At 40.9% G+C, this 13,322-nt stretch overlaps 1 protein-coding gene across 20 annotated transcripts in view; it reads left to right on the top strand.

Annotated features, from left to right (window-relative positions):
• The window catches only part of KALRN (kalirin RhoGEF kinase), a 654,582-nt gene that overhangs the window by 361,788 nt on the left and 279,472 nt on the right, over positions 1-13,322 (top strand). For all 20 annotated transcript variants that reach the window (XM_073231508.1, XM_073231507.1, XM_073231506.1 and 17 more), the window contains exon 14: positions 11,531-11,726. In XM_073231508.1, coding sequence (XP_073087609.1) covers positions 11,531-11,726 — 196 coding nt within the window. The remainder of the gene's footprint in view (positions 1-11,530; positions 11,727-13,322) is intronic.

The raw sequence follows: 13,322 nt of genomic DNA, 5'->3' as shown, positions 1-13,322 counted from the left end.
AAAAAAAGTTCAAAGTTCTCTTGTGTTTTCATGATTAGTTTTATCTTCAAACTGCAGTTTCTTTGATAAGCTATGTATCCTTTTGTGAAGGTTAGTTTAGTTGAAACAAGATCATAAATAAATCCATTTAACTGAGCACATGAAAAGACAGTAATTTGAGATACGCTTACAGCAACTGAACAAACAAGTCACAGTCAGCCCCTCTGCATTGTGTACCCCCACCTTCCCTGAGGAGCCCCCTGTTACCTCAGCAACTGTCATGATTAGAATGAGACCCAGCACCAGTCTACCAGTAAAAGTCTAGGGAAATATCATATGTTCTTTATTGGTTTGACCAAATATGTGTGCATATAACATATCTATTCAGACATATCTGTATTTATATGGCAAGAATTTTTCTGTTTTCAGTGGATAATCATAGGCAGTCCCTGGGTGCCATATGCACACTAAACGCAACGCTAAGTAAGATATTCTAAAAAGGACTTCATGAGAAATGATCTATAGTTATGGTCTTTCTCTTAAATCTTTGACTCTATAATTACAATTAAAGTTGCTTATTGTACCTGAAAATTAATCTGTGTAATTAACCTGAGGGAGGAATGGAATAGCCAGCTATAAATCTGTGGGGCTCTTCCAAGTTGGGGCCAGACTGAGGCTGGGAAAAAAATGGCCTTTGAGGAGGAGAATTCCAGCTAGAGGAGAGAAAGCTGATTGTAATTTATGGTGGTCACAACTCTTCAATTGGCTGTAGATAGAAGCCCTTCACATTTTATATTTGAAAGAGATGGCTTACCCAGCCTTTCACCTAATAGAAATTCAACTCAATAAACATTTAATGAATACCTACTAGGTACCAAAAACTATGTTGGGCATTGAGGATACAAACAGTCCCTGCCATTAGGGGGTTTGTTGTGGAGAAATGCAGAAACAGAATCATTGTACAAGGTGATGATTCTGTCCCACAGCCCCACAGTCTGGTGAGAACAATGAGGCAAGAATGCGTAGCTTGGTCAGGCTGCCATGCAATGTTTCCCCATAAGGTTACACCTGGAGGACAGGTAAAAGTTGGTGGCCAGGATTTGGCTTTCCTGGAGAATGCCATCCAGGCTCTACCAGCACATCTTGGAGCCAAGAAATGGGGCCTGAGTTTGGGGTAGGGAATAGGGTAGGTGGAGGGGAGAGAGGAGGGAGCTCAGAATTTCATTATTGTGTTGAACCAAAATCTCCACCCTGCTAACCTTTGGCCCTAGTTCTGTTCCCTGGAACAGATCAGCTCCCTCTTTTATTTGGCAGCCTTAAAAATACTTGAAAATGATCATCATAGGCTTCTTTGTATAAATTATTTCTGCAGTCTTCTAAACCCTAAACATTCAGTGACTATTTCTCTTGTCAGCCCTTCTCTGTGGCACATATCCCCAATTTACGTACCTCTTTCTGGATGTAGCATAGTTTCCAGACTCCTAATTGTCCTGGTTGCCCTCTTCTGAAGGCGAGTTAGCCATGCTCAGCCTACATACACACACCTGGGTGCTGCACACTGAGGAACAGTGGCAGTCTCCCAGTGCAGCCCAGGAGATGGAAGCTGTTTCAGTGACTTCATCACCTGTCTTACCTAGGCTTGTGCTCCCTTAAAAGCCTGAGATTATTTTTTCAAGGCAAGTGCTTTCAATACACTGATTTTTATTTTTTATTTTTTTATTTTGGTATCATTAATCTACAATTACATGAAGAACATTATGATTACTAGGCTCCCCCCTTCACCAAATCCCCCCGACATACCCCTTCACAGTTACTGTCCATCAGCGTCAATACACTGATTTTTAAAAATTTTAATGAGAGCTTTTTCTATTTGTTCCCTCCAAAATTTTATCTTTTTTTTTTTTTTATGGCCCAGTGGCTATTTCAAATATTGGCCAGGTCAGGCAGGGCTGTGTGGTGATTCCCAGGAAGTTCTCCTCTGGTGGCACTGGGTTGTCAGCCTGCACAGTCATTCCGTTGACTGTGGGTCAGCTAAGCACCACATCATTTAGTCCAGCTTCATGACCTTTCCTTCCAGAGATACAGCACAAGACTCTGCAAAGCCTTGCTGTTCTCCACATTTGTAACATGCTTCAAATCCACCATCATAGTAACTATAACAAAGAAAATGGGATTTGTTTGAGATCAATTTTTGTGTGATCAATTCCTCCTAGGGAGCACTGTAGCATTTCCTAAGTATACCCCAGATCCTTTTAGAAGGACATGGAGAACAAATACTTCAAAGTAAACCAAAGTCTACACAAAATATTTGTTTGATTGTCTGTTTTAGACTTCTGTCAAATTGATTTCAGGATCACTGGGGGTTCCCTTACTAAATTCCTTTTTAAAAACAAAACAAAACAAAAAGGATTATTCACACAACTTTAGTATTCTGGCAAGTCATCTCTTTGGAGGAAATTATCATAGATGTCTGATGGAAACTTTCAGATCACTATGTAATGGGGATGTTCTGGGGCTATGAACCAGAAGTCAGGTTATATTATCAAGGTATAAATGCTTAAGCTTCTCATTTTGGGTAGGATGCAGGGGAGTCAGTAAAGGAAGCAAATGTAAGTTCCAAACTAGGTATTTAGCTTATACAGAAAAAAAAGCATTTTGATGTTCAAGCATTTATAATTACTAGAATGAATGAACAATATATGTTGTAGGATCTCTTCAACAAAGGGGAGATCTTTTGAAAAAAGACTAGGTTCCCACAAGAAGCAAAGATGTGGACAAAATAACCACTAAGATGCACTCAAGGATCAGTCATGATTATATCAAAGATCTTAGTTCTAATCATGATGATGAAGAACATGAAATTGGTCATAAAAATTATTCCAATATCCAAATTATCCAATTGGAATATAAATTGGCTAGCTGAACATTAGAACTCATCAATATAGCATGTTTCAATATGTTCTTACATTTTTGTCAAAAATTTAAAAAGACTAACTGGATTTCTTTACTGACAAGTTCTGCTTTTCCAGAAAATTCTTGTGATATCCCCAAAGGGCTCTATATAGCTATATAAATAAATATTTTAACTCTTTAGACAAGTGATGTGTATTTCTAAAGCAGAAAGAAATGCTATGATAGACCTTTAAAATAATCTAATAGAATTCACTAATCTCAACATTTTATAAATTGACAGAGAAGAACTTTAGACAGGAGAATAAATGACTGGTAATTTAGTTTATTTTAGTTTCACAGTGGTAAGTACCCTGTATCAATATACAAGCCCATTACAGATAAAAATAGCTCTTCCCTTGCAATGATACTGTCTCTCTTCAGCTGCAAAATGTCTTAATCTTCTAGCTCCTGTAGGTCAGTGGAGAAAGCTTTCACTTTTTCTCATCTTAATAAAATAATGGCATCATAAAACAGGTGCTCATTTTGCAATTGACAGCCCATGTGTTTCATCACACCTCACCATAGTGGAATGCCTTAGACCCTTCCTCCCTCAGTAGTTGAAACGGGACTGGACTTTAATGTACATGACCTGCAATGTTTACACACACACACACACACACACACACACACACACACACACACACACACACACACCTTTTGCTAAGGCAGTATAGTACAGTTATCGAGTATGCAGTATTTTGAGTTAGAGTGCTTAGGTTTGAACCCTGTTCCACCAACTTTTTTAATTGTGTGACTTAAAGCAAATTACATACTCAGTTTCTCATCTAAGAAATAGGGATGAGAATGATTCCCAGCCCACAGGGTTATTAAGGGTTTAATGAGTTAACACATATAACATTATTAGCAAAGCTTCTCGCAATTAATAAATACTACATTACAGTCAGCGTTATTGTCATCAATTAATTATACCAATATTATAAATATATAAAATATGTACAAATATAATAATTATTAATAGCAATATATATATATATAAATACACACATACACACATATATACTTCCAGATTTTAAGCAAACAGCCCATCTTATTCTGCCCCATTGTTTCTCTCCTGATTTGTTACCTCATATTAAGTGATCCCTGAGTGTTCATGAAACTTCTGAGAGAACCCAAGGCATCTGCTCTTGCCATGCAGAGAACAACACAGAAGGCAGGTTACACTCCTTTGCATACAACCTTGTCCCAATGTTTACACTCCAATACCAGATTGCAGGTGTGTCCCCTGTTTAGGACAAAGACTCCTTGGGGACCAGAGAATTCTAGATACATTAATATTACCTTTATACTGAGTAATCTGACAGAATCATTAAAAAAAAAAAAGAATTACCAAACTCTTAAACAAAAATATCCTCTTGGGGAAAGGCTCTGTATTTTGATGTGAAGGTAAATTATTCCTGGCATTTATACAAGGCCACAAAAACAATTCCTTAACTGATCTATTCAAAGAACACACAACTACTTTTAAAAAGTCATGTGAAATGAAGCAAATGGAATTATCATGGTTTTGTTTTGTTTTGTTTTTCTTTTAAAGAAGGAAATGGGAAAGATTAAATGGCTACTTCTCTCAAGTGAGAATAAATAAAAGAAAACTACCCCCAACATCAGTTCTTGGGCAGATTTATTGATATAACAGCATCGTTAAGTGCACTGGACTTTGTGGTTGAATGCTCAGCTCTGCCACCACCAGCTGTGAGGCCATGGGGAAAATGATCTGACTTCTCTGTACTTTAGTTTCCTCTCAGGGTTGCTAGGAGGATTAAATAAAAGAAAGTTAATTAAATGCTTAACACACTGTCCATAATAAGTGCACAGTACAAGCAAACCTTGGAGATACTGCAGGTTCAATTCCAGACCACTGCAATGAAGCAAATACTGCAATAAAGCAAGTCAAATCAATTTTTGGTTTCCTACTGCACATAAAAATTCTGTTTACACTGAACTGTAGTCTATTAAAGTACAATAGCATTATGTCTAAAAAGAAAAATGTAATACACTAGTTTTAAAATACTTTATTGTTATAAAATATTAACCATCATCTGAGCTTTTAGCAAGTTGTAATCTTTTTGCTGGTGGAGGGTCTTTGCCTTGATGTTGATGGCTGCTGACTGATCAGGGTGGTGGTTGCCGAAGGTTGGGGTGACTACAGCATTTTCTCAGAAGAAGATAACAATGAAGTTAGTTATATCAATTGACTCTTCCTTTCACAAACAATTTCTCTGTAGCATGCAGTGCTGTTTGATAGCATTTTTCCCACAGTAAAACTTCTTTTAAAATTGGAGTCAGTCCTTTCAAACCCTGACAGTGCTTTATCAACTAAATTTATGTAATATTTTAAAGCCTCTGCTGTCATTTCAACAATCTTCATAGCATCTTCATCAGAAGTAGATTCCATCTCGTGAGACAACTTTCTTTGCTCATCCATAACAAGCAACTCCTCATCCATTCAAATTAAGTTTTATCAGGAGATTGTAGCAATTCAGTCACATCTTCAGGCTCTGTTCCAATTCTAGATCTCTTGCTATTTTTACCACATCTGCAATGACTTCCTCCATTGAAATTTTGAGCCCACCAGTCATCCATGAGGGCTGGAATCAATTCTTCCCAACTCCTGTTCATGTTGATATTTTGACGTCTTCCATGAATCATGGATATTCTTAATGGCATCTAGAAAAAGGAACCCTCTCCATAGGTTTTCAGCTTACTTTGCCCAGTTCCATCAGAGGAATCAGTATATATGGCAGCTACAACCTTACAACATTTATTTCTTAAATAATAAGACTTGAAAATCAAAATGACTCCTTGATCCATGGGCTACAGAATGGATGTTGTTAGTAGAAATGAAAACAACATTACATCTCCACCAGAGCTCTTGGGTGACCAGGTGTATTGTCAGTGAGCAGTCATATTTTGAAAGCAATCTTGTTTTCCTGAGCAGTCTGTCTCAATAGAGGGCTTCAAATATTCAGTAAACCATGTTGTAAAGAGATGTGCTGTCATCCAGGCTTTGTTGTTCCATTCACAGGGCATAGGCAGAGTATATTTAGTGTAATTCTTAAGGGTGCTAGGATTTTCAGAATGATCAATGAGCATTGGCTTCAACTTCAAGTTAGCAGCTGCATTAGCCCCTAACAAGAGAGTAAGCCTGTCTTTTAAAGCCAGGCATTGACTTCTCCTCTCTAACTATGAAACTCTGAGATGGCATCTTCTAATAGGAGGCTATTTTGTCTGCATTGAAAATCTGTTGTTTAGTGTGACCACCTTTGTTCATTACCTGAGCTAGACCTTCTGGATAATTTACTGCAGCTTCTATATCAGTACTTGCTTCACCTCACATTTTTATGGTTTCTTTCTTTAAATCTCATGAACCAGGCTCTGCTATCTTCCAACTTTTCTTCTGCAGCTTCCTCATCTCTCTCCGTCTTTATAGAATTGAAGAAAATTAGGGTAAGGCCTTGCCCTGGAGCAAGCTTTGGCTTAAGGGAATGTTGTGATGATTTGATCTTCTATCCAGACCACTAAACCTCTCCATGACAGCAATAAGACTGTTTCTTTTCCATATCATTTGTGTGTTCACTGGAGTAGCACATGTATTTCCTTCAAGAACTTTTCCTTTGCATGTGTAACTTGGCTGTTTGGTGCAAGATACCTAGTTTTCAGCCTGCCTTGGCTTTCTGCATGCCTTCCTCACTAAGCTTTCAATTTAAAGTGAGAGGCTCTTCCTTTCACTTGAGCACTTAGAGGCCATTATAGGGTTATTCACTGACCTCATTTTAATATCATGTGTCTCAAGGAATAGGGAGGCCTGAGGAGAGTGAGACAGGGAAACAGCCCATCAGCAGAGCAGATAGAACATACATATTTATCAATTAAATCTGCCATCTTATATGGGTAAGGTTCATGTGCCCTGAAAGAATTACAATAGTAACATTAGAGATCACTGATCACAGATCACCATAAAAATTATGATAGTAATGATTTGAAGTATTGCAAGAATTTCCAAAATGTGACACAGAGACAAAATGTGACAAGGAAGTGAGCAAAGGCTGTTAGAAAAACAGCGCCAATAGACTTGCTTGTTAGAGTTGCCACAAACCTTCAATTTGTAAAAAAATACAATATTTGTGAAGTACAATAAAGTGAAACACAATAATATGAGGTGCCCCTGTGCAAGGTAAATTACTCTTTTCAACCATGATCATCACCTTTATCATGGTTACTTCCATCTTAAAATGTTATGAAGAAAAGGACAGCACAGTAATATTTCCAGTTTTGCAGGTAATAATAAATAGCTAAGTTGATAGGAATAGACTATAGGAAGTGGGAAGAGAATAGGCAAGTGAATATTCAGGAGAGCACAGTAAAATATTGGAGGGGAGGGGCCAAAGTTTTCTTCACATATAAATACTAGGGAAGACCTAGAAAATGGGAGGAGCCAATGGAGAGGGCTCCAGGAGAAAAGAGCCACAAGAACAAATGCCTTGGGGACACTTTGCAGTGGTAGAATGCTGGATTCAGTGAATCTCATCTGGCTGGAAAGTCTTGGGCTTTGTTTTGAGGTGGGCCTTCACTCTCCCACTGCTTCTCATCCTTTCTAAATTTCTGTTTGACTCCTCTAATTTCTCTTATGGCTGTGACTTTAGAGTAGACAATTGTTAGAACAGAAATACTGCCAGTGTATCTCTCTAAGAGGTCATTGTATCCTACCATTCCAAATAATTCAGAAGAGCTAGGGAGACAGAGGGCCCTGGAGCCCAGAGGGGAACTGAGTGGGCCAGGAGCTGAGAAGGAGCTAATTGAGTTGAAGGAGAAAACAAAATAGGTTGATTGAAAGCTAAATGCTCTGTGGGTACCCTGTGTTCTCCCTTTCATTCATTTGGCTCAGACCTGAGTTTCTGCTTTGAGCAAATTCCTCCAGGTTTCTTTTCCAAATGGCTTTAAATGGCCAAATCAGTTCTCCAGTGCAGGATTTTCTTTTCATGGTCTTGTTTCTGTATTAGCAAATGAGTCTGTGTCTGATATTGTGAGATAAGCCAGAGAAAAACGTCTGGGTCTGGGGGTTATCGTGAAGCTTTTCATGCCAGAGGGTTTACTTTGAAGGGTGGTGAGGACTTGAGCAGACTGGGAGGAAGGAGACGGGCATTTCAGGGCTAGTGGACCAGGGAAGGAAGCTGGAGAGGGCAGAGCCAACTCTCCAGGTCAGTGAGTAAACAGGCTGACTGGGTCATGTACCAGAAGAGCATGCCTTTTGGCTGGAAAGCTAGGTTTGTTTATTAGCAGTAAGTAAGCTTCAGGTTTGAAAATGTTTTCTCCTTAAAACAAAAAGAAGCCCCTGCTCTGTGTCAGCCCTGTACCCAAGAGAGAAAGTGGCGAGGAGGAACCCAATGAAAAACATTCCTTGAGGAACCAAGAAACATTTAGGAAAGAAAAGAAACTCCAGAAAACAATAGAAATACACAAATAAAACTATTTCAAGGGGCTGACATTAGTGCTTAGAGAGACTAGGAAGAGAGGGTCAGACAGCGAGGAAAGAACATTTAGATCCAGGAGGGCAGCCTTAGGAGTCAGGCTGTGGTATTGAGTAGCCCCCTTGAAATCTGCATTCTTCAGGCTTCAGAACAGACGTGGGACCTTGAGGTCATCGCTGTCAAGGTGATGAGAGTAGACAGGGGCAGGGAAGTGGGAGGAAAGACTACAGAAGCCCTGGATATAGAATCCTGGACATACTCACATTTGGTTTAGATTCAAATTGCCAAGATCCCAGACCTCTGAGCTTCACTCTCCCAGCTGAAGCATCTCAGCTTTACTCTGCTGCTCCTCACCAGGACCCTCAACACCTTCCTTTTCACTGCACAGGTTCTTGGCTTGGGGCCTCTCTGAGATCTTTCTGCATAGACTCTGTTTCATGGAAACAAAACAAAAACCAAGATTGAAAGAAATGCAATCTCTTATCCCTTAATGCTGGTTGTCTTGGTTTTATTCTAATATCTCTTTGTAGGCAAGGAAATGGACTAAAATTTTTGTTTAGGCTATTTTTAGTATATTACCTGATAAAGGACTATATAGTACATATTAAGAACTACTACAAATCTATAACCAAAAGATAATTAACCTAGGTTTTGTAAAATTCAGAAGGCTTAGAAATACTTTGCCAAAGACTTAAAAGATGCCTTACAAAAGTAGATATAAATGATCAATAAGCATGTAAAATGGGCTTACCATCATTAGTCATTCTAAAACCACAGTGCAATATCACTTCACACCCCCTGGGATGACTAAATTTAAAAAGATTGATAACATCAAATGATGATGAAGATGTAGAGCAACTAGAATTTTCATACATTCCTATCAGAATATAAAATTGCTATTTGGAATGTTCAACATACACCTGCCTTATGACCCTACAATTACACTTCTGGGAAACATCTTGAGAAATGAAAACTGTGTCTACAGAAAGACTTGTATAAGAACTTCCATATTAGCCATATTCATAATAGCCAAACACTGGAAGCAACCCAAAAGTTCATCAGCTGGAGAATGGATAAAAATATCTTTTTGGCATATCTATACAATGGAATACAACTCAGCACAGCAAGGAATAAACTGGTACTCATAACCACATGGATAAATTGGAACACAGCATGCTGAATCCAGGAAGTCAGACAGAAAAGAGTACATACTGTATGATTCTGTTTGTTTCAAATCCAAGAATAGGCTAAGCTACAGCTGTGACGATAGAAATCAGAAAGTGGCACCTGCGGTATAGGAGTGGGGGAGGCAGGAACTGACTGGAAAGGGGCACAAGTAGACATCCTAGGGTGATGGGGAAGGTTCAGATTTGGTTTTCATGAAGGCTTCTTGAATGTATAAAATTGCCAAAACTCCTAGAACTGGATGCTTTAACTATGTATATTTTACTGTATATAAATTATACTTCAATTTTTTAGAGAATGAAGTACTTTTCAGAGCTGGGATAAAACAACAACCTGTTTTGGCTGCCAACCTTCTGGTTCCCAGATCCTCAAGGACTCCTCACAATAAGTAGATACTAAACTTTCCTGCTGAGATCAATGGATCTTAGTTGACCCGAAAAGATACGGGGTCATGAGAAGGGAACACAGGACAATGAAGGTAGTATTTTTACAGTACCCTCATCTCTGCTTCAAAGACAGCAACTATACTTTCCATGAAAAACAGTCTTACTCTTAGACAAAAAATGGAACCCTGTGCCCAGAGAGCAGCCTCCTGGTGCCTTTCCCGTCCCAGTCTGTATGGCCTCAGAACGAGATTTAAAAACACCATCTCCCAGCTGCTTCGAGCTGGTCATCTCCTTTTCTTTGTCTCCTGATACTCCTGGAACAAGTGTTTGGAAACTGGGAAGGTTATGCTACATGTCAGCTGGGATGAGAAGTAGCATATGAAAGTCACTAAGCTGGGGCTCTGGGCTATGTGTGCTGTCTGTGCCATACTGCAACTATTTGATCTAGGGTGAGGCTCTCATTTCCTCTTCTCAGGAAAGGTGACAGTCCTTGTGCCATGGCCTTCATAGGGCTGTGGTGGGGCCAGCATGAGATAATGGACCTGAAAGCCATGTTAGTAAAATTTTCATTTTGATTTCTCATCAGGTGGAATTATCCAGTTCACCACTTCTGAATTCCTGCTCTGTGAATGATTGCAGCAATTAAAAAGGAAGTGTGGGATTCAGTCTCTCTTTAAGGTTACATATTTGAGAGTAGACATGGGGAAGTCCTATGAATGAAGGTATAGAGCAACAAAAAATTAGCAAATTCATGTCAGGCTGGTTTCCATTCATTACATGCTGCAGTCTGCAGTTCAGTTGTTGTGCCTTTCAGTACAGTATAGTCTGCTTGGATTTCTAGGGATATGCTATACATTGTTTAGCAGACCTTGTTTAGCCACCACTTCCATTTTTTAGAGAGTATCAGCTCTTGTAGTAGAGGAGAAAATCCTGCATAATAGAACCAGATGGGGACCCTTGGGCTTGAAGAACGCCAGCTCTTGTTGTGTAGCCTCAGCCTATTCACGGGCTTGTCCAGTCCTCAGTTTCTGCTTCTTGAAAAGAGTGAGACTCAATTTCTTAGGACCTCCCCAGTGATGAGATTTTTAGAGTAAGAGTTGTGATATGGTAGACAAAATCTTTGCAGTCAGGAGAACTGGGTTATGTCCACAGGTCTGCCCCTCAAAAGCAGGGTCAACCCTGGGCACACCATTCCATCTGTCTGAGGGAGCATCAGCTTCTTCCAGAGGATGGACCCGGATGTCTCCACCCTGCCTGCCTCACTGGGTCATTGTGGGGGTGGAATGAGATGGAGTATGCAAAAACTATAAACTGTAACTCATCATATAAATATTTGCTGTTGCTAATAGACATTGAAACACATGGTGAACACCTTTAAAGGCATGCATACTTGACTGCATGGCAGTGCTGTGTAATTGGGAGTATAGGAGTCAAAGAGATGCAGACTGATATGAAAGTCAAGTTGGTCAATGAGGCTTAGAATCAGTGAGCTTCAGTCTAGCATCTCTCATGGAGCCTGTACTGATGGTGGTTCCCTCACAGGTGACAGCAGAGCTAGATGCCTGGAATGAGGACTTGCTCCGGCAGATGAATGACTTCAACACCGAGGATCTGACACTGGCAGAGCAGCGGCTGCAGCGCCACACGGAGCGGAAGCTGGCCATGAACAACATGACCTTTGAGGTCATCCAGCAGGGCCAGGATCTGCACCAGTACATCATGGAGGTCCAGGCCTCAGGTAGGTGACCTCTCCTCTTGTCCTGCCTCTGGCGGGGAGATGATGAAATCAAGAACACCAGCTTGATTCTAATGCTCTGTTCATTCATTTTATTCCCACAGATACAAAGAACAGAGATTTTTATGTTAAACCCCCATGTTAAAGAAAAAGAAAATGAAGCATGAGAACTGAAATAACTTTTCTCTGAGGTTACCCAGTTAGGCTCTGATAATGATGAGAACAGGGCCAGGGTCTCCAGTGCTGTGGAGAGAATGGGAAAACTAGCAATTTGCACAGATTCCAAAAACTGGTGGCCTAAAACGAACCAGTTGGGCTCCTAAAGCAGTCACCACCTGTGTGAATTGTATTCAAACAGTACCATTGCTTCTCCCCCTCCTTCCCCTCCACACACTTTCCCCTGCTGTGTCCTCCACCCCCAGGGCTGCCTCATGTCTCCAGACCCTGCCTCTCAGAATCCTCCAATTTTTATCACTTGTCTGTGTGTGAGTATAAGAAGTGCTGATAAAAATTTATGGCAAGGTCATATAATTTTATAACTTCTCAAAAAAGCATGGCTGAGTTATCCAGAGTTTATTTCTTTTCCTGCTCAGGATTTATTCACTATTTTTCCAGAAAATTTATGAGCCTTCACAGTTACACCTGCCACTCTCCAAAACAGCCTTTGATATTAGAACTGGAGAGAGCCATAGTGACCCACCTAGTCCAGAGGAAGAGAGGTCCCTCGTCTGAGCACATGCCAGGTCACTGCACCCAAACTCACCACATGCCCTGCCTGCCAGGTCCTCATCGGCTCAGTTTCCTCGCCCTCTGGGAGGAGGCAGACAGGGGCTCAGGTTATCAGCTCCTTAAAACGTGGTAGACCCATGTCCCTGTAGATCAGTAAAGGTATTTAGAAGGATGGGAAACTGTGATCCTTTTTCTGTGACCGAGAAACCTTCTCTGGACTCAGGGTTTCACCCTGTGGCTTGCCCTCATGACACTCACGGTAACCAGCTGTCCAGCTAAGAGAGAGAACCATGAAAAAATGCAGACACAGTTTCTGGGAGCTCAGCTGGGGCAGAGAAGCCCTGCAGGGATGTTCACCCTTCACCTCTCAGTACTGATGTGTCTGGCGGGAGGAAAACTTGCCTGCCTGGAAACCTGAGGCCCTTTGTACCAGGGTGCTGGCATGACCTTGGGCAAGCCCATCTCTGTCCTGAGAGCCAGGCACCCATGTAGTGGAAAGACTGCCAGGACCTGCTTGTGACTGGGAGTTAGCTGTGCTTAGCAGCTACCTTAACCTTGAGGGCTGAGTGGGTGAAAACAGCCCAGGCAGATGGGCTGCCCACCCCCACAGTGTCTTGTTCTAGAAAAGATGCCTGTTTGGCCTCCTCAGCCCTCTCTGCTGGGACTGGCTGTTCCCCTACTCCTTCCACAGCTAGCTATTCAGTCTACACAACCCAGAAGGCATCAAGGGGAAGGAAGCCAGGGGTTTGAGGGAAGCTCACTCCCGTCTGCTGATGAATGTCTGGTCCTGCAGAGGAGGAGTCTGTCTTGTCTGTGGTTTGGAGGAAGGCAAGGCAAAGTCACACAAGAGCTGGAGGGTGAGGGTGGAGG

This window comes from Manis javanica, chromosome 3 (genome assembly GCF_040802235.1).
Source record: "Manis javanica isolate MJ-LG chromosome 3, MJ_LKY, whole genome shotgun sequence".
Taxonomy (NCBI): Eukaryota; Metazoa; Chordata; class Mammalia; order Pholidota; family Manidae; genus Manis; species Manis javanica.
Note: the sequence above shows the minus strand (reverse complement) of the source record. Positions and strands in the feature narration are given on the sequence as shown.